The sequence below is a fragment of the Atractosteus spatula genome, chromosome 2 (assembly GCF_055471065.1).
Source record: "Atractosteus spatula isolate fAtrSpa1 chromosome 2, fAtrSpa1.hap1, whole genome shotgun sequence".
NCBI classification, from domain to species: domain Eukaryota; kingdom Metazoa; phylum Chordata; class Actinopteri; order Semionotiformes; family Lepisosteidae; genus Atractosteus; species Atractosteus spatula.
This window is the reverse complement of record NC_142707.1, coordinates 2,778,000-2,796,047: the sequence shown is the minus strand read 5'-3', so window position 1 is coordinate 2,796,047 and position 18,048 is coordinate 2,778,000. Positions and strand designations below refer to the sequence as shown.

The window sequence follows — 18,048 nt, the reverse complement described above, 5'->3', positions numbered from 1 at the left end:
CAGAGCTCTCCGAGAGACTCCTTCAGCGAAGTCTTGGCTAATCTCGGTTCTGCATAGAGAAGCTGTAGCCCCGTGCTCTCAATACAGCATTGTTAAGGGCCTGATACAGAGGCTGTGAGTTTTGCATGTTCTCTGCGTGGGTAAGACATGCTGTGTGGGTAGATTAGCATCTCTAAATTGCCCCTTGTGTGTCTGTGCGTGCCCTGTCCAGGGGGTATTCTGCCTTGTGCCCATCATCTGCCAGGGTAGACTGCAATTATCTGCCCCCCTGTGCTGGACCCTATATCGGCCCAAGGTGGTATTCAGAACAGATGGATGGCTCTGGAAATGTTCCCACACTGCTGTTCCCCTGTGCATCTGCTGCAAAACCCTTCCCAACTCTTTCCAACAATTCCGAGCTTGTCTGTAATCAGTTTGAGCCTGTGTCTTGCCGTTTTGTGATTTGACTGTGTGTGTGTTTCCGTATGTATGAGTGTGTGAGACACTGGTCTCTGCAGCTCACGAACATGCAGATCTAACTGTGACCTTTAGACGTAACCTTTGCACACGTCTATGGTGTGGTATTAACAGCCCTGAGCAGGAAGCCTCAGAGAGACAGTCCACTATTTGAAGACAGGCACAGGGTCTCGGGCTGCACAAGCAGAGGATCAGACACTGAGGAGTCACACCGGCGATTGACTGAACACAACAGGGCCCTACAGGAGCCCAGCAGGCTCCAGTTTAAACCTGTACTGGGGTCTCACAGTTAAAGATGCAGGCTCATCATAGCTAGAACTCCATCCGCATTACAAAACGCCCCCCTTTTTTTTAAACGAGGGAAAACGTGGGCTTTCTGGCTTTTCAACCTCTCCCAGGCCCCAACCCGTATTGTGGCGAAAACGCCGAAGCTGGCCGAGGCCGGACAGAGTCCTGCCCAGGTGCGACTCTTTCTCCTGAGCGCGAGAGAGAAGGAGTTTACTCCGGCGCTTTCTGAGGGGGGCGACCGCAGGGCGAGACCGAACGCCTCATGTTTCCGAAAAGCCTCATCCGAGCACGTCCCCCGGTGCGGTTATTGAGCTGGCCTTGTCATTGCCAGAAACGCCTCTGACGAGGCCCAGAGCCTCCCAGCTGGCTGTGTCCTGGCTGTCCAGCTCCTGACTCGCCCCCCTGTGGCTGACCTGTCCAGTTGTGTGGACAGGGGGTGCATCGGGGGCCGAGCAGGGGAGATGGGAGAGATCTGTCCGATTCGAACCGTCCGCGGTCAGGTTTGCTGTCGGGCCCTGATGCCCCGCTCCGCCTCTCTGGAAGGGCCAGCTGCACGGCAGGCTGGAGTCTGGATGTGCGGAGAGTCCGTCGAGCTTTAAACATCGGGCCCGAAGGACCAGGAAGTTTTCCAGACCCCTGGGAACGCATGCTTGCGTCACATTAATCAGCTTGTCGGCGCTGGCGTGCGCAGCGGCACACAGAAAGAGCGTTTCCCGTTTCCTCCAAATAGGGCGTCTATAAACTTGAAAAGAAAGGAATTTTGAATGGGATTTTTTTGGCCCCTGCCAGATGTACAAGTTTCGTGTCTTTCTTTGCCCTCTGGAAATGGAAGGAGAACATTTCTTTCTTATTCCTCACCTCCAGGTGCTTCTCCAGGTTTGGGGTCCAGTTAGTCCAGCTGTTGCCTGCGTACCTGGTGTGGATTTTGAGTGACACGAGGGTCTTTTCTAGTATGAGCAGTGAACGGTCTTGGAAAGTGATGTCATTATTACAGTACACGTGGGATGGTCTGATGACTAAATCTGTGTGCTGGCAGAGTTGGGTCCCTCGACTTGAAGGCTCTGCTCTTTACAAGACAGACGGGATTGAAAGCTTTCAGAGTTCTGCAGGTCACGGCACAGTTCCTGCCGTCTCAGATACTGGCTAAATGAAAGTAGGACTGCGGCTGGTTTCGGTTCCCCACTGAGCGCTCGTTCTGCGCAGGGACGCTTGACCTCGTCGTTCTCCCCTCCGTGGGAGTTCTGCTTCCCACAATGCACATGCAGTGCTCTGCTTCCCAGAATGCATCTGCAAACCTGGCCGGGCCCTGAATCTGTGAGAGCTCAGCCCTCCGGCCGCACGGCGCCTGATCCTGGCCTTCTGTCCGCCACGAGCTACAGGGCCACGCCCACCGGAGCGTGCCTTGCAGCGCAGCCTGGCAAAGAGGAAGAAGAGGTTTTGTTGTAAATAGTTTGCAGACGTGGCCTCCGCAGTTTTGGGAGAGTTGGTTCCGCAGCTCCTGACCGAAGTCTCGGGAAGTTCCACGCCTGTGTCTTCCTGTTGAGATATTTCGGTCTCGCACCTCACAGGACAGCCGGAGCACAAGTCTGAAGAGATAAGGTCCCCATCGGCCATCATACAGGCTTTCGAGTTCGGGTCTGTCTGACGCGACTGGTGCACTTGACTGGCGGTTTCTAAAAGGAGTACTCCGAGGTCGAGTCCCGGTTGTGTTTTGCAGGTCATGGTCGGTCGGCTCAGGTGGAGTCCCAGGCCCGGGCTTGCCCTGTGGCTCAGTGAGCTGTGGAAATGGGCACAAGCATGGCTGCTGCTTAAACTGTGACGATTTGGCATCCCATTCAGGGGCCATCCTGCCCTCTCGGTTCCCTTCACTGTACCGGTCCGGATCCTGGGGTAAATTATAGCCCGGAGAGACACCTGGATACCTGAAGGAGCATTTAAAAAAACAGCAGCAGCAGTCGGCTCTCGTGCTCTGCGAGATCGCAGGCAAAGCCGTTGCAGCCCCGAGCAGGAAGTCACTTTCTAAGTGGGGGATTTCCTGGGGTAAATTATAGCCCGGAGAGACACCTGGATACCTGAAGGAGCATTTAAAAAAACAGCAGCAGCAGTCGGCTCTCGTGCTCTGCGAGATCGCAGGCAAAGCCGTTGCAGCCCCGAGCAGGAAGTCACTTTCTAAGTGGGGGATTTCCTACCAACACCCCCGCCCCCTCGACCTTTTTCCTTTCTGCTTTTGGAGATGAGCAGCGTCTGGCTCGGCGCTCGCCCTAGACAGCGTTCACGCACTGAAGAACTCCTCGTCCGGCCCGTGGCCCAGCTCCGGGGGTGGGGTGGTGCCTGACCTGACGTGCCCAGCCCGAGCCCTGAGCTGAGAGAGGAGGAGCGCGGCCGGGCCGGCGGTAGATGAGAACCTCACACTGCGACAGTGGCCCCTCACCTTTACCCCCCCCCACACGGTGACGCATGCAGGCAGTGCAAGTGTGATCCGTTGCTCTTCGACGGCGTGTGTCCCTCGGGCAGCGAGCGTTTACAGCGGTCTTAACGTGCTTCAGGGTTTTGCTTTGCGAAGAATCGTTCCTTGCGGTCGGAGCCTGGCTCATGAGCCGCGACCCCGGTTCGAGCGGCTGGGCGGGGGGTCTGCGCTCGCGAGGAGGGAGGAACGGTTTGCGGATCTGCCCGGCGGCGGGGGCTGCCTGCGACAGGGCCCCCTGCCCGCGTTGCTCAGCGCGCGCTCTGCCAGTCACAGTGACTCAGCAGTGTTTGGGCTCAGAGGCTCATTGTCTGCAGCTCCAGGAATAAAAGAGCAAAGAGCTTGGCATTGCAGGAGACGGGATTATTGTCCTCGCCAGGCCTCGCAGGGGCGCAGGAGATCACACAGGGCCGGGCGTTTGTGGGGGGGGGTCTGTCTGTCGAAGATCCCGGCCTGTGCCGACCGCGTGCGCGGGTGCGAGGGCAAGGCAGGGGAGGGCGGCACACTGCAGACATCACCGTGTTGAGGGCACGGTGTAGGAGCTCCAGCAGCTCAGCAAGCTGTGCTGGAGTGTGTAGGCCAAAACGGCTCAAACTGGGTCAATTAAGGAGGACGTAAAAAAAAAAACTGCTGAGGAGCAGGAAGCTTTTTTTCTGCAAATTTGACTTCGATTTCCAGGCCTCACCACTCCTTTTAAAAACGATCGTGGATCTGTTATTGCTCGGAAGCAGTAGATAAAAGTCATGGGAGAATTTTATGACTAAAGATAACGTGTACTCGGTATGTTGTATTATAGCCAGTTCTGTTTCTCTCACGCGGGGCAGAGCGTGGGGTGGAGGGGTGGCTCTGTGGCTCAGGATCTGCGCCTGTGGCTGGAAGGTTGCTGGTTCAAATCCCACAGCCGGCAGAGGAATCCTACTCCGTTGGGCCCCTGAGCAGGGCCCTTCACCCCAACTGCTCCAGGGGCGCCGTATAAATGGCCGACCCTGCGCTCTGACCCCAAGCTTCTCTCTCCCTGTATGGGGTATGTGAAAAGACAAATTCCTAACGCAAGAAGTTGTATATGGCCAATAAAGTGATCTTACCTTGATCTCATTTTATCTTCTCTAAAACGAATGAGTTTTCTGTTAACGAGCTGCATTGTTAACGCAGGAGAGAGAGAAGGCGTGGTCCTCACACCCTCTTTCTGTCTCCACCCCCAGCCCGTCCCCGCCCCCCGCAGGCCCCGCCTCCTCGTCGCCGAGCGCAGCCATGACGTCGCGGGTGTTGCTACGGCAGCAGCTGATGCGGGAGCAGGCCCGGGAGCAGGAGCGGAGGGAAGCCCAGCAGCAGGCCTCTGCCGCGCAGCTCCGCCCCTCCGACCCGTCCCCCGCCATCAGCGTCTCCGCGCCCAGCCCCGCCTCCCGGCCGCCGCCGGCGCAGGTGCCCGTCGAGGTGCTGAAGGTAAGAGGGGCGCCGGTCCTGCCTGGGAGGATGGGATGGCTGCTTTCATCACTCTCAGTCCCTCAGCACAGCTCAGGCAAGAAACCTGTGCTGTCTCCTCTTCAGGGTCAGTGTAACACAGCTGTAGTGTGAAGTAGCGTTCAGTCAGTAAGCCTGTATCGACGGATGCGTAGTGTTCAGTAATGTGCTGAATGACACTTGGGGCCAGTGTAGTGTTAGTGCTGAGCAGTGTTGAGTGAGTCAGTGTTCAGTGACATGTGAAGCCAGGGCAGTGTTAGTGCAGAGCAGTGTTGAGTGAGTGTGTGCTCAGCAGTGCTGGCAGCCTGTGTTAACTCTGTCGCCCCCCTCTGAGCAGTGTTGAGTGAGTGTGTGTTCAGTGATGCGTGAAGCAACAGCAGTGTTAATGCTCAGCAGCGTTGAGTTAGTGTGTGTTCAGTGACATGTGAAGCCAGGGCAGTGTTGAGTGAGTCAGTGTTCAGTGACATGTGAAGCCAGGGCAGTGTTAGTGCAGAGCAGTGTTGAGTGAGTGTGTGCTCAGCAGTGCTGACAGCCTGTGTTAACTGTGTCGCCCCCCTCTGGCAGGTGCAGACGAACCTGGAGAACCCCACCAAGTACCACATCCAGCAGGCTCAGCGCCAGCAGGTCAAGCAGTACCTGTCCACCACCCTGGGCAACAAGGTAGCCACCCAGGCGCTGGGCGTGTCGCCCTCTCCCCAGCCTGGCTCCGCGCCCGAGCTCGCAGCGGCGGCCAGCAGCGCCCCCAACAGCCCCATGGCGCTGCTCAACCTGGGCTCCAACTCCGAGAAGGAGGTAAAGCGCTCCAATCCCGGCACAGGTCCCCCAAACACGCGACACTGAGGACAGCTGCTTGCTCGCGTGCAAGGGCTCCCCTGACTCCGCACGGCCTCCCAGGAGAATCTCATTTCCTCAGAATGATCTTTTTTTACACAGTCTTTCCTGAATATCTGTTGCTTTTTAAGTGGTTTTCGTTTCGGTGCCCTGAGCCTCGCGCGTCGAGGCCCGGACTCGAGTCAGCCCCGTCTGGTTTGACTGGTGCGTTAAGATCACCAGTGGCCGCAGGAGCTCTAGAACGTATCGAGCTTGGATAACTGAGACGGGGATCGGCTGTAGCGGGAGACCTTTCATCCCTCTCGGTCCCTCTCGCGTTGCTCAGGGGTCAGTCAGTTCCAGCTCCCGGGGGTCAGCGTGTGAACCGTGTTTGAGCCTCGGATCCCTGTCCTCACTGCCGTCTCACATTACAGGCCCCGCGTCTCACTCTCCCGTCAAATACAACACCGAGGACCTAATGGCATTTGCACTAGCCCGCAGGCAGGCAGGAGCAGGCAGGGAGACCAGGTACAGCAGTGAGGCTCCCGTGGCACAGCACTGCGATCCTTCTCAGGCTGAATCCTCTTGGTCAAATAATGGAGGAAAAAAAAAAGCAGAAAGGCAGCTATAAACGGATAAATTCGATTTGATAGATTTTAGAATTTGAAAAGACGCTCTGGGGCGGAAAGGATTGTCCCGCGCAGACGGGCTGAAGGAACTGAAACTCTTCGGTCTTGAACAGAGAAGACTATGGGAGAGACCTGATGCGAGTGTTCGGACTCCTCAAAGGCATCGCCGGAGTCAGCCCAGAGGGGTTCTTCTTCAGAACCAGCAGTGAAACGCCAACCACTGGACACAAGTGGGAACTGCCTGTGGAAGAGCACGGAGAACTGAGTAGAGGAGGCACTTCTTTACACAAAGGGTGGTGGGAGTGTGGGACAGTCCGCCCAGCCAGGCTGTTGAAGCCGATACCCAGGTTTGTTTCAGGAAACAGCTGGATGAGATCCTCAGCTACCAAGCAAGCTGGATGGGCCAAACGGCTTTCTCTCGTTGGGCAACTTTCTTCTGTTCTGAAAAAGACTTTTAACAGTAATAACTGGAATTGAACCAAAAGTGGGTCAGACTGCTGTACAGTAGTCCCCTGAGTTGAATGCCCTGCTGCTGTGTGGATATTAGTGCTTGTAGTGCTACCTCTTGCACTGAAATCAGCAATGGTCTGAGAGAAACTCATTTTCCAAATGAATGGTCCATCATTCACACTGTTGTTTTTTTTTTATTAAAAGTGATCCTATTTAGTGAATTCCCTTTGTAAATGTAATAACGGGGGCTCTGTAATTCAGGAGTTCTGCTCGGGAAGCAGCTTGAAAATCTCTCCTGTCTCTCTCTGTCCTCAGATCGATGACGTCATTGATGATATCATCAGCCTGGAGTCCAGTTTCAATGATGACATCATGTCTTTCATCGACAACTCCCTGCAGATGCCTAATACGGTGTGTATTTTTTCAATAAACGCGTCAGCCTCACGCTCCAAATCAAAGTTACCAAATCTAACAGACACAATTACAAAAAAGAGACACAAAGACAAGGGCTTCTGAAGACTGAAAGGGACAGCCTGCAACTTAATTTTTATTCATAATAAACTGTCATTCTTATTATGAATAAGAGTGGGTCCAGACAGCCAGTAGAGCTGGACAGACAGCTCAGTCAGTAGATGTTTAGATCAGGTGAAAGCAGAAGAGAATGAATGAGGTTATGTGTTGCAAGCTGCTCTACTCCTGGCAGGAAAGAAGCCGAGCTCACGGTGCAGATGAATCCGCTGGGAGCTGCTGGAATCCAGCTGTGCGGTGGGAGTAAATATCCACTTCTGACACGCAGATAAGACTTGCGAGGCCAGCAGCCCCTGGGTGGGGTTAACAGGCAGGAGGCAGGAGGGACAGAGGGAGGGAGGAAGAAGAGGGAGGACACAGTGTGCGCAGCAGAGATAGCAGTAGAGTAACGTCCACCGAGCACATTTCCCACCTCTCTACGGCCGGCTCTCGGGGTTGCTGGGGCTCGGAGGAAGAGAATCGCGTGGAAGATGAGAATTTGGGTTTTGCTGCCAGAGCATGACAAGAAGAGGAAGAAGGCTGAGGTAAAATATGATTGCAGATTCTTTTTTTTAAAGAAAAAGGCGAGAAAATGCCCAAACTGGGGGAGGGTGGTGCCAGGCGTGCTTTCGTGTTTCACAGTTATCCTGGGAGATTCCTGCTCTTTCTAGAAAACCGCTGGGATACGTGCCCCAGCGCTGCTATGAGCTGTGAAGAAATGCCCCAGGAGTCTGTGGATGTGGGCAGAAGGCTGTGCTGTTCTGGTGTATTTTTCTGACGCACGTGTGGTAACACAGAAGCACACTGTGCTGATACCAGGCAGGCCTGCTACTCTATCGCAGCAGTTAACAGGGCCTGCAGGTTTCTGTAACCTTTCTGCTCCGCATAAGTCAAAGAGAAGTCGTCAATTTTAACTTGAGGAAGATCTGGTTACGTTTCTGCTTTGTAATTTCAGGCTTTTGTGCTAGTAACTGTGCACCTGGTGTACGGTGTGTATATATACACCAAGTGTGTAGTGTATACAGTGTATATGCACCAGGTTGATGGTAAACACCATATGTGTTAAAAGACTTATCTGATCCTCTCTGGGAGCCTTTAGCATAAAACCAGTGATTCCCAGCCCTGGTCCTGCAGGAACACTGTCTATATCACAGTGATTCCCAGCCCTGGTCCTGCAGGAACACTGTGTCTACTGGTTTTCCTTCTAGATAATCCCTATATCACCAGTGCTAATCGATAACTTAATTGGGCTACTTGCTTGCTTAGACTTTTTGTTTAACTTGCAAATAACTATTTCGGGCCACAGCTGTCTCCTTTCCTTTGGAAGAGTTCTTATGGTCTTAAAGGTATGACCTCGATGGGCCCGGTTCTGAATGTTCAGGTCATGCTTTCATCTGTGGGCTTCATGAACAGCATGTGTGTCGGACTGTGTTGTCTACCAGTCCTGGTGTTGTTCCGCAGTGTTGTTTCCAGACAGATTAGCTCGGCAGCCATGTCTGTGTTTTGACTCCTGGGTGGTGGAGACGGGCCGTTCTGTGAATGGTCGGAAGACTTTGTCTTTCTTCTTCAAAACCAATAGTCTCACCCTCTCCTTGGAATAACAGAGCATTTTGTAAATACTGGGAAACCCCTAAGAAACAAGCAGCTCACTGTCGTAGGGCAGGTTCTGGAGTCGACTGTTCCAGTACGCTTACGAATCAGAGGAGGGGAGCCCATTCAGCCTGTCCTGTTCGTTTGGTTACTAATAGGGTCTGACCCAGCAGCTCCCAGCTATAGGAACTCTCCAGGGGACGGGCAGCACAGTCATACCCTGTGCAGACCTTGTTCCAGACACCCAGCACTCTTGGCGTAAAGGTGGCGCTCCCTGTGGTCAGATCTCACTGGGCCTGCGCGGGTTCTGACACGTGCCGTTCTGGTTCTCCGCAGCTGCCAGTGTCGGGGAATCTGCTGGATGTGTACAGCGGGCCGGGCGTGGCGGCTCCCGCCATCACGGTCAGTAACTCCTGCCCGGCGGACCTGCCCAACATCAAGAAGGAGATGACCGGTAGGACGCTGGACACCTGGTCCCACAGCTCCGTCCGCCTTGCTCCAGCACGCACGCACGCACGCACGCACTCCCATCCCGAGATCATCGCCCCTTTTCCGCTGTGTCCCCCCTGGGACAACCCGTCATTCCCTGTTGCCTCTCCCTGTTTCACTTCCTCTCCTGTCCTGCTGCAGGCTTCCCTATTCCTCATCCTCCCCCTCTTTCTCGCGATCCGCAATCCCTGTGGCCGTCCGGTACCCCTCCCCGCGCGGTCCGGACCCGACCGCGGTTAACGCGTCTCTGTCCGTCTCGTCTGCTTGCAGAAGCCGAAGCGAAGGCCCTGATGAAGGAGAGGCAGAAGAAGGACAACCACAACCTGAGTGAGTGCCGTTCGCACTGCAAGCCAACAACAGACCGCTGGCTCTGAGCCTACCTGTCTGTGCAGCAGTACAGGGTGATTGTGGGCACTCAGCACCCCATATTACTGTCTGTGCCAGGGCAGGACCCCGGCCCCCGATACTACTGTCCGGGCCGGGGCAAGTTCTGGTTTCAGATCAGTCTTTAATTTACAATGAATTTAGAATTACAACTTGCATTTGTAGGTACGGCAATGTGAAATACCAAAAACCAGGAATATCCTTCTTCAGCACAGGCCTGGTGTAACAGGGTATCGGTATTCCTCAGCTCTGGGCTTGTGGCAAGAGGAGTCCCTTGGTCTCTGTGAATCGAAGGGCCGAGAGCAGAAAAAACAGTTGAAATGAGCAGGCGCGCCAGTTAGCCCTGGAGATGAAGGGCTGGTTGGCCCAGCAGACGCAGGGGGCGCCGGGACCACGACCAGAACCCACCGCATGATATGGGAAGGGCTCCGACGAGATCCCCCACGACGGGCTGAGCTGTAACTGTGTGTCTCTGTGTGCTTGTGTGTAGTTGAGAGAAGGAGGAGATTTAACATCAACGACCGGATCAAGGAACTAGGAACGCTCATCCCAAAGTCCAGCGACCCGTAAGTGTCCTCTTGCTGCAGCCCTCCGATGAGACTTTGCACACAAACGTGTGTATCGGTGCGTTTGCACATGTGCACATGTAGGTGTTACTGTAGCAGTGGGGACTAGGGAACAGGAGAAGCAAGCTTTGTGAGGACCAGCCAGAGTATCCCCACACGTCCCCTGACGTGTTCTAGCCCAGGTGGCCTCTGCTGTAAAACTGGAGTGGGGTAGTCCTCACCAGGACAGAAATACAAGTGTGTGTGTTCCACATGCCCCAGCCCACTGCTTCCAGCCAGCCATGACAGGGACTTCCCAAAGGGTGGCGCACCGCTGGCAGGGCACTGCCAGGGATGGGTGGAGTCCAGCGACACTTCGTCAGGGTGTCTGTGCCCCTGTGTAGCACAAGGGTTTTAGTCTTGGGACATGGGGTTAGAAAACAAGAAAAGATACAATCATATTAATTAGAACAACTAACATCCAAGAAGTAGTCGGATGGGAGACCTCCATGGAATACCAGGTTGTAGCTATAAGGTTTGCTAGTGGTCCAGTAGGAGGCACTCTTCTCTCTGAACCAGAATCTCCAAACCAGTACCTCAGTGTGGTGATTTTGTGCTGCAGGGGCTGTTGTTCTCAAGATGTGATATCAAACAAAGGGACTCACTGCCTGGGAGATGATCCAGTTGCTGTTTGTAGGAGCACCAGTGCTAACCCTGGTGTCATGACGAAATTCCACTCAGAGCAGATGACTGGAGCAGTTTGGTCTCCCTTAAGTCCATCCTTAATTCACCTGGTGAAGCAGTTTCTCACTCCTCCCCCTGATCTGCAGCGCAGAGGGGCTGCCGGTGCAGAATGGCCCCTGTGCGTCTCCCGGGGGGGGGGGATGAAGTGGCTCACTCCCTCACTCCTATTTGTAAAGAGCCTTGGGATCCTTTGTGATTTATTCCACTATATAAAAATACAACAGATTATTGCAAATTGTTCATCTGGGCCACAACAAATGTCCTACATGCTCCTGACCCTCCGGTGTCATGACAGGGAAATGCGCTGGAACAAAGGCACCATCCTGAAGGCTTCGGTGGACTACATCCGCAAGCTGCAGAAGGAGCAGCAGAGAGCCAGGGAGATCGAGTCTCGGCAGAAGAAGCTGGAGCATGCGAACCGCAGCCTGCTGCTCAGGATTCAGGTGAGAGACGCACACAGCAAGCCCCTGCTCTGGCCAGACTCTTCTGCCCAGGAGCGGTACGACAGCAGAGGTCTGGCTCACCACTGGGTGGTGCTGTTGCTCTTTGGCTCCATCTCCCTCCTGTCTCTTCCTGGCTTTCATCCCCTCCTCTCTCTCTGTCTGGATCAGAAATTCCAGACCCGTTTCCCAAATCCCGTGGTGCCATCCAAAACAGAATCACGGTGCCCAGTTTGAGCTGCCTGTAACCCCTCCCTGCAAGTTATTTGGCTGCTGGGCTAAGCACCGTCATACAGCACTGTCTCCCCAGCTGTGTTCTGAGCCACTGGCATAGTTGTGACATGTGCACAGGGTCGGTGCGGTGCATATAGAGCTGTCTGGAGCAATTTTAATGCACACAGATCGCACTGTACATACCCATGTGGATGTGTAGCTCCTCGTTAATGATGCAGGGCACGCATGCTGTATCTCTGACTCCTCCTCTGTCCTACTGCATCATTGCATTAAGTCTGCAGCAATGCTTGGGACTTGAGAATTCAGGCATTATTTCTAAATGTGATTTTTTTAAACCAAGCATACAGTTCTAAGTAAAAATAAATCTATTTCTTTTATATTTTTGTCTCGAGTGGCTTGATGACTTATCTTTTTCTCTCCAGGAGCTGGAGATGCAAGCTCGTCTGCACGGCCTCGCGACTCCCGCGTCCTCCATCGGCACAGAGCCGGCGGCCAGCCTCCTTCAGCCCCAGCAGCAGCAGGGCGGCCAGCAGCTGGAGCCCAGCTCGGGCGACGCCCTGTCCGCCTCTCTCCTTCCAGCCAGCAGCCTGGGGGGTGGGGCTGCCCTGCCTTTCCCCTCCTCCTACATCTCCCCGCCCCCGTCCACCTCCCCGGGGGGCGTGGCCATGAACAGCCCCCATGACCTGGGCTCCCTGAGCTTCGCGGAGCTGGACGACTCCACCGCAGCCTTTAACTCCGCCCTCATGTCGGACGTGGGCCTGGGCGACATCCTGATGGACGATGGGGGCGCCTTGTCGCCCGTCGGGGGCGCCGACCCCCTGCTTTGCTCGGTCTCCCCGGGGGCGTCCAAAAACAGCAGCCGCCACAGCAGCTTCAGCATGGAGGAGGACTTGTGACCGAACAGCACAGGCAGGGGGCGCTGTGAGGCCCAGCAGCAGCACTCGCCAGGTCTGTTTTTAATCCTGAGCTGAAAAGCGAGATGGACAAAAGGAGCGGAAATATACATATAAATTCTAGATAGCAGATAAGAGTAAGGCTATGTTTTACGGTTTCTCGTCTTTCCTGTTTGCTTGTTCTGTTTTTACTGTCTGGGCGGTATGATAGTTGGGACGAAAATGACGCTTAATTGAAACTAGAAAAGAGGGAGTAGACATTGAAGTCGGGGATCTCGGCCTTCCTGCTTCAGGAAGAAAGAGGTGAGCCACAGAAGTCCTTCAGGAACTTTCACCCTAAACAATGTCGTTTTATTTCTTTTCTGAACGGACTGAATGGGATCAGGGTCCAGAAAAAATAGAAAAATGCATATATGCTTCTACACGTATATAACAGTGGCACAGCCACTAGCCCATTGTCCCCGCACAGCGGCCTGATCCCCTCCAGACTCTACTAGCCGATTGCCCCAGTACAGGGGCCTGATCCCCTCCAGACTCTACTAGCCGATTCCCCCGGCACAGCGGCCTGATCCCCTCCAGACTCTACTAGCCGATTCCCCCGGCACAGCGGCCTGATCCCCTCCAGACTCTACTAGCCGATTGCCCCAGTACAGGGGCCTGATCCCCTCCAAACTCTACTAGCCGATTGCCCCAGTACAGGGGCCTGATCCCCTCCAGACTCTACTAGCCGATTCCCCCGGCACAGCGGCCTGATCCCCTCCAGACTCTACTAGCCGATTGCCCCAGTACAGGGGCCTGATCCCCTCCAGACTCTACTAGCCGATTCCCCCGGCACAGCGGCCTGATCCCCTCCAGGCTCTACTAGCCGATTCCCCCGGCACAGCAGCCTGATCCCCTCCAGGCTCTACTAGCCGATTCCCCCGGCACAGCAGCCTGATCCCCTCCAGGCTCTACTAGCCGATTCCCCCGGCACAGCGGCCTGATCCCCTCCAGACTCTACTAGCCGATTGCCCCAGTACAGGGGCCTGATCCCCTCCAGACTCTACTAGCCAATTGCCCTGGCACAGGGGCCTGATCCCATGCAGTTTTGCCATAGGGCACCAGATCTTGCCTCCCATTCCCGAATAGTCTTGCTAAGAACTTCTAGCTGCAGGGTTTTAATAAGAAATACTTTGTTAATTAACTGCATGTCAAAAACAAGTCTCTCCTATTAAGACTGACACAAATGCCGTAGATGCATTCTCATTCAATGCTGAGACGCACACACAGGGTGATAGAGAATGCATCTTACACTCTGACCCAACTTTCATGTCATTCTTGTGACAAGTCGTTTTTTGTGGATAAACGGCAGATACTCTGTAACTCTTCCATGATCAGGTTTTCCGTCTTTTAAAGGCTGACTTGCAGCCGTTTGTTCTTGACTAAAGCCATCTGACACGATTAAATTTGAGTTGATGAGAGGCTTGCTGGCCACGAGGGTCAACATGAAACAATTTTAAAAGGAAATTGAAACTATAAAGATGCTGATCCTGAGAAATCAGGACTCCTGCCTTGCGAAGGACAAATCACCAGAGAGCAGTCAAGACACAAGGATGTTTGCTAAACACTCCACTGAAGTTCTCTTTTAGAACTTGCCATTAAAATTCATCGCTCAATAATTAATCCTGACGAACCTGGTTTCCAGAGAGCATGGCACATTTGTTCTTAAAACCAGCACTCTGGTACAATAGGTTTAGAGAGGAGTGCAGGGGGTTTCCATAAAAGCCCAGAAACAGCGTGCTTCTGTTTAATTTCTGATGCACACAACGGCAGCAACAAAAGTCCAGGAAAACACAACTAAGACAGTTGTATTGGATTAAGGCAATGTCAGTCACTACTTTTTAAAAAAAAAAAATTTTAGTCTTAGATTCTTAATTTCTAAAATCATAATCCCGGCCCACAAGAGTCCAGCCATATCAGCTTGGACCCAGGGGCACTGCTCCATCTCGAGTGTGGCTGGACCGGGCCGATTCAGGATGAACTGGACAGAGGGCAATTCCCAGGCCGGACTCAAGCTCCAGCCGTCACAAAATATTCGGGAAGAAAAAGCACAGGGCACAATTCCCCCGTTTCTGATCGGGAACACAGCCGATCACAAGCACAGCAGAAACCGGGCTAAGTAAGGGTCGGGCCCTGGGATTGATCTATGGAATCCAGGTTCCCCGTGACCGAGCTGCAGTCTGGATTCCTGCAGACGAAACGTCTGCAGTAACTCCAGAATAATCTGCATAGCAGGTTTTGAATTTTGTGCCTGTTCAGTCTGGGGAACATGGTTGCGGTATACAGTGATGGAGAGAGGTTTAGTGTGAGGTGCAGAGCCAGCTATACCACTAGACTCTTTACACTTCAGAGCAGCGCCGATAGCAACGTCAACCGGTAACTGACACCAAGCAGTCAAGTCTGAGTGCGCGCCATCTTTAAGTCTGTGTATATATATATACTGTGTATATCACGTACAATGTATTAGGATGTGCTAAAACAAAAAAGGTATATATTTTCAAAAATGAAAGAGCAATGTATGTTACATTTTGTAGACTGTCTTAAAGGTCTTGAGAACTGAAGCCCTTATTTCCCCATTGTGGTTTTAAAAGCTTAATAACGACTTTCACACTGTGCTTAGTTTTAAAGGTTTTCTTTGTAATGACTCATTTTTGACCTGGCGTTTCGCACCCGCAGGGTAGAATTTGCACTGCGTGTTGGAGGCAGCGCGTTAGAAGGCTTGATCGGGGGGGGGAAGCGGCATCTCTTCTGGGGTGGAAAATCGGCCGAGCTTGTCCTCCAGCGTGGGGAGGGCCGCGATTCCGCACACCAGTCCTTCGGCCTCGCAGGGAGAGTGGTGGCCCCGGCTCTCCTTTTCTTGTCCCTTGTTTTGCGACACGCGCGGGAGATTGCCTGTAGCAAGGAAGCGGCGCGATCCGAAAGAGGGGCTAAGAGGCCGTGGCCGCGCTGCTCGCTTGCGCCGGTCCCCGTGGAGATCGGGCTGACCGACTCCCGCGTGCTCTGCGATCCCCGGCCCCGGGAGGACGAGTGCTGGGATCGTCTTGAGCTCCGTGCCGAGAGGAATCGGCCTCCCTGCCCCGTGTTCGGCTGCTGCGCCGCTGCTGGCGCTGGGTTAAGTGGCGGCCGTCTCGGTGGCCTGACCCGCCTGGCCGCTATCTCCTTCCCGCTGGGCCCTGAGGTCATCGCCCAGCTCTGCGGGGGGGCACTGCGAGCGCACGGGGACCCCCAAGACCTCCTGCGCAGTGAAACAGGGGTTTCCATCTTCCCCTATGGCAGCTTTCATGCCCAGAATGCAGCCCTGTGGCACAAGGCAAAGCAGCCGAGTTCAGCAGCCATGTGTGAGCCCAGCCCAGTGTGGAAGAGCAGTGGGAAGTTGCCCAGTTCCTATTGCCTATGAGGAGCTCGCGTGAATATGGGAGGGCCCCGTGTGTGTAGTGATGTACTGCTGCTGTGAATTGCATCTTCTAGGTCAACCGCATGGTAATGTATTTTTTCTAAGCACCTGTGGGGAAGGGAGTGTGCTGCTGGGTGTCCCGGTCCAACGAGGCAGCGCGCTTCTGCCCTGCGGGAGGGTGTTCCGTGTTCTGTGAATGCTTTTTCCCCCCCCCCAGTTTGCGTTGTGGATTTGAACTGGCCGTTCTGCTCCGTACCCTCCCACCTCGAGAGGGAGCCGAGTGCCAGCCAGGGACACGCTCCGTTCCCTCTCCAGAGGCTCACGGAAAACTGAAAAGGGAAAAAAAAAAAAAATCGATTCCAGTCGAGGTTACTGGCCACCCCTTCCTTAGCTTTTCAATTTTTTTTTTTAAACATTTTATCAGTCGGAGAAACTTTTTACACTCGCCTGTTTACCCACCCGCACCTCATTTTTGGTTATTTTTTGTAAGGAAAATTTATAATTAAAAATAAAAAAAGACAAAAAAAAAACCACGTTTGGAAGTCCTTTCTTGCGCGAGCTGTTGGTCGGTTCCGTCGTCACCCTTTGCTCCACAGAGGCTGGCTCTCCCGGGGTCGAGGTTCTGCAAGAATGAGTTCCGTTAGGGAGCAGCCAGAGGGGTTTCAGGACAGAGGTGGGGGAGGACGGGTGGAGCCTGAAGGTGGGAGGAAGCGCGAGACGAGAAGTGACTGGGGTGATCCGAGAGAATCCGGCAGGGCCCCCCGTGTACCTGGGGCCAAGCTTTTTGGAAGGCAGGCGTAGCGAGAAGTTCTTCATGGACAACCAGAAGAACTGTCCTCTCCGCAAACAGGGTCTACAGTGCCGGTTTGCGAATTTGGCCTGGCGCCGAATCGTCTTGGCGAGGGCTGTCCTGGCCATTCTCCAGGTCCTCCGCAACTTGGAGATAGTGTTGCGCCACAGGCGAGGCCGTATCCGGAGGGGTGTCGGGGATGAGAGTGGGCCGATATCCCACCGACCAGAGGAACGGCGAGAGATCGGTGGAGGAGGAGGCGGCGAGCGAGTTGTGGGCAGGCTCTGCCCAGGGTAGCTGCGATGTCCAGTCATCCTGCCCTGTGGATGTGAAGGCTCTCGGAGGTGAGGAGGCTCTGGTTAGTCCTTACCACTTGTCCATTGGCCTCAGGATGATATCCAGAGGTTAGATACACGGGTCCCAGGTGCTTGACAAAAGGCAGAGACGAATCGGGGACCCCCATGGGGTACCACATCCCTGGACAGACCATGTATCCTAAAGACCTGCTGAACAAACAGTGTCAGCATTTCCTGGGCTGTAGGCAAGGCTGGGAGGGGGACAAAATGCGTGGACTTGGGAAAAGCCAATCGGAGACCACCGGGATTACTGTACTCGCTTGGCTGTGAGGGAGATCCGGAATGAAGTCAACCGCTACCAGACCAAGGGCAGGGGTGAAGGAGGCCAGCTCTCCCAGCGTGTGGAGTCTCAGTCCTGCCACAGACCGGACATGCCCGCCCATAGTCGGTAACACCAGATCGCACGGATGGCCACCACAGGTCCCTGGTCAGATGGTCCAGAGGGCGTCCGACGTCGGTCCGCAGGAAGATGAATATCAGAACCTCCCCTTGTAAGCAACGCCGCTGCCCAACCCAAGACTCTGCCTGTGAGCAAGGGAAAGAAGCTGTTCTGCTCACGAGGAGTAGGAAAACGCTCTGGATGCGGCTGGAAAGCCTCTGCAGCCTGCTGGATTACCGTCGTATTTCTCCGGGAGAACGAGCGCTGGGCGGGGCCGCGGGGGGCCGGAGCGGGTGTTCGGGCGAAAGGCGCTGCAGGAGTCGGTGCCGGGGCCGGCGGGTTAGGGAGATGCTGGAGCGAAGCTGGGTGAGGGATTGGGAATGGGGATTGAGGAGAGAGCGAGAAGACTGAACGTCCGCGGGATCCGTCTTGCCCGCTCGATATTCTGTAACGAATCCGAGTGATGACGAGGCAGAGAGCAGAAACAACACAGGTGTCCAATCCGAGTCGGCGGGCGAGTTCGTGCTCAAGAGCAAAGGTGAGTTCAAAAAGGGCGAGGTAGGAGCTGTCTAGGAGAGAAATGGCAGTGTTGAGGGTTTAAATAGAGCTGAGCGCGGAACGGTACAGCGGGTGGGGATGGTTTAACACGTGTGATTAGTTCGCTGCGGGGACGGGTGTGCTCGTTTGTGGGTCGATCGTGACAGAG

General features: G+C 54.4%; 1 protein-coding gene across 3 annotated transcripts in view; it reads left to right on the top strand.

The window, feature by feature from the left end:
- tfe3a (transcription factor binding to IGHM enhancer 3a) overlaps positions 1-16,347 on the top strand; it is a 30,496-nt gene extending 14,149 nt beyond the window's left edge. For all 3 annotated transcript variants that reach the window (XM_088932209.1, XM_088932200.1, XM_088932217.1), the window contains 8 exons: positions 4,411-4,651; positions 5,234-5,461; positions 6,874-6,969; positions 8,992-9,109; positions 9,415-9,471; positions 10,019-10,094; positions 11,113-11,260; positions 11,914-16,347. In XM_088932209.1, the coding sequence (XP_088788335.1) occupies positions 4,411-4,651; positions 5,234-5,461; positions 6,874-6,969; positions 8,992-9,109; positions 9,415-9,471; positions 10,019-10,094; positions 11,113-11,260; positions 11,914-12,387 (1,438 nt within the window). In that variant the 3' untranslated portion in view covers positions 12,388-16,347. The remainder of the gene's footprint in view (positions 1-4,410; positions 4,652-5,233; positions 5,462-6,873; positions 6,970-8,991; positions 9,110-9,414; positions 9,472-10,018; positions 10,095-11,112; positions 11,261-11,913) is intronic.
- Positions 16,348-18,048: the final 1,701 nt, after the last annotated feature.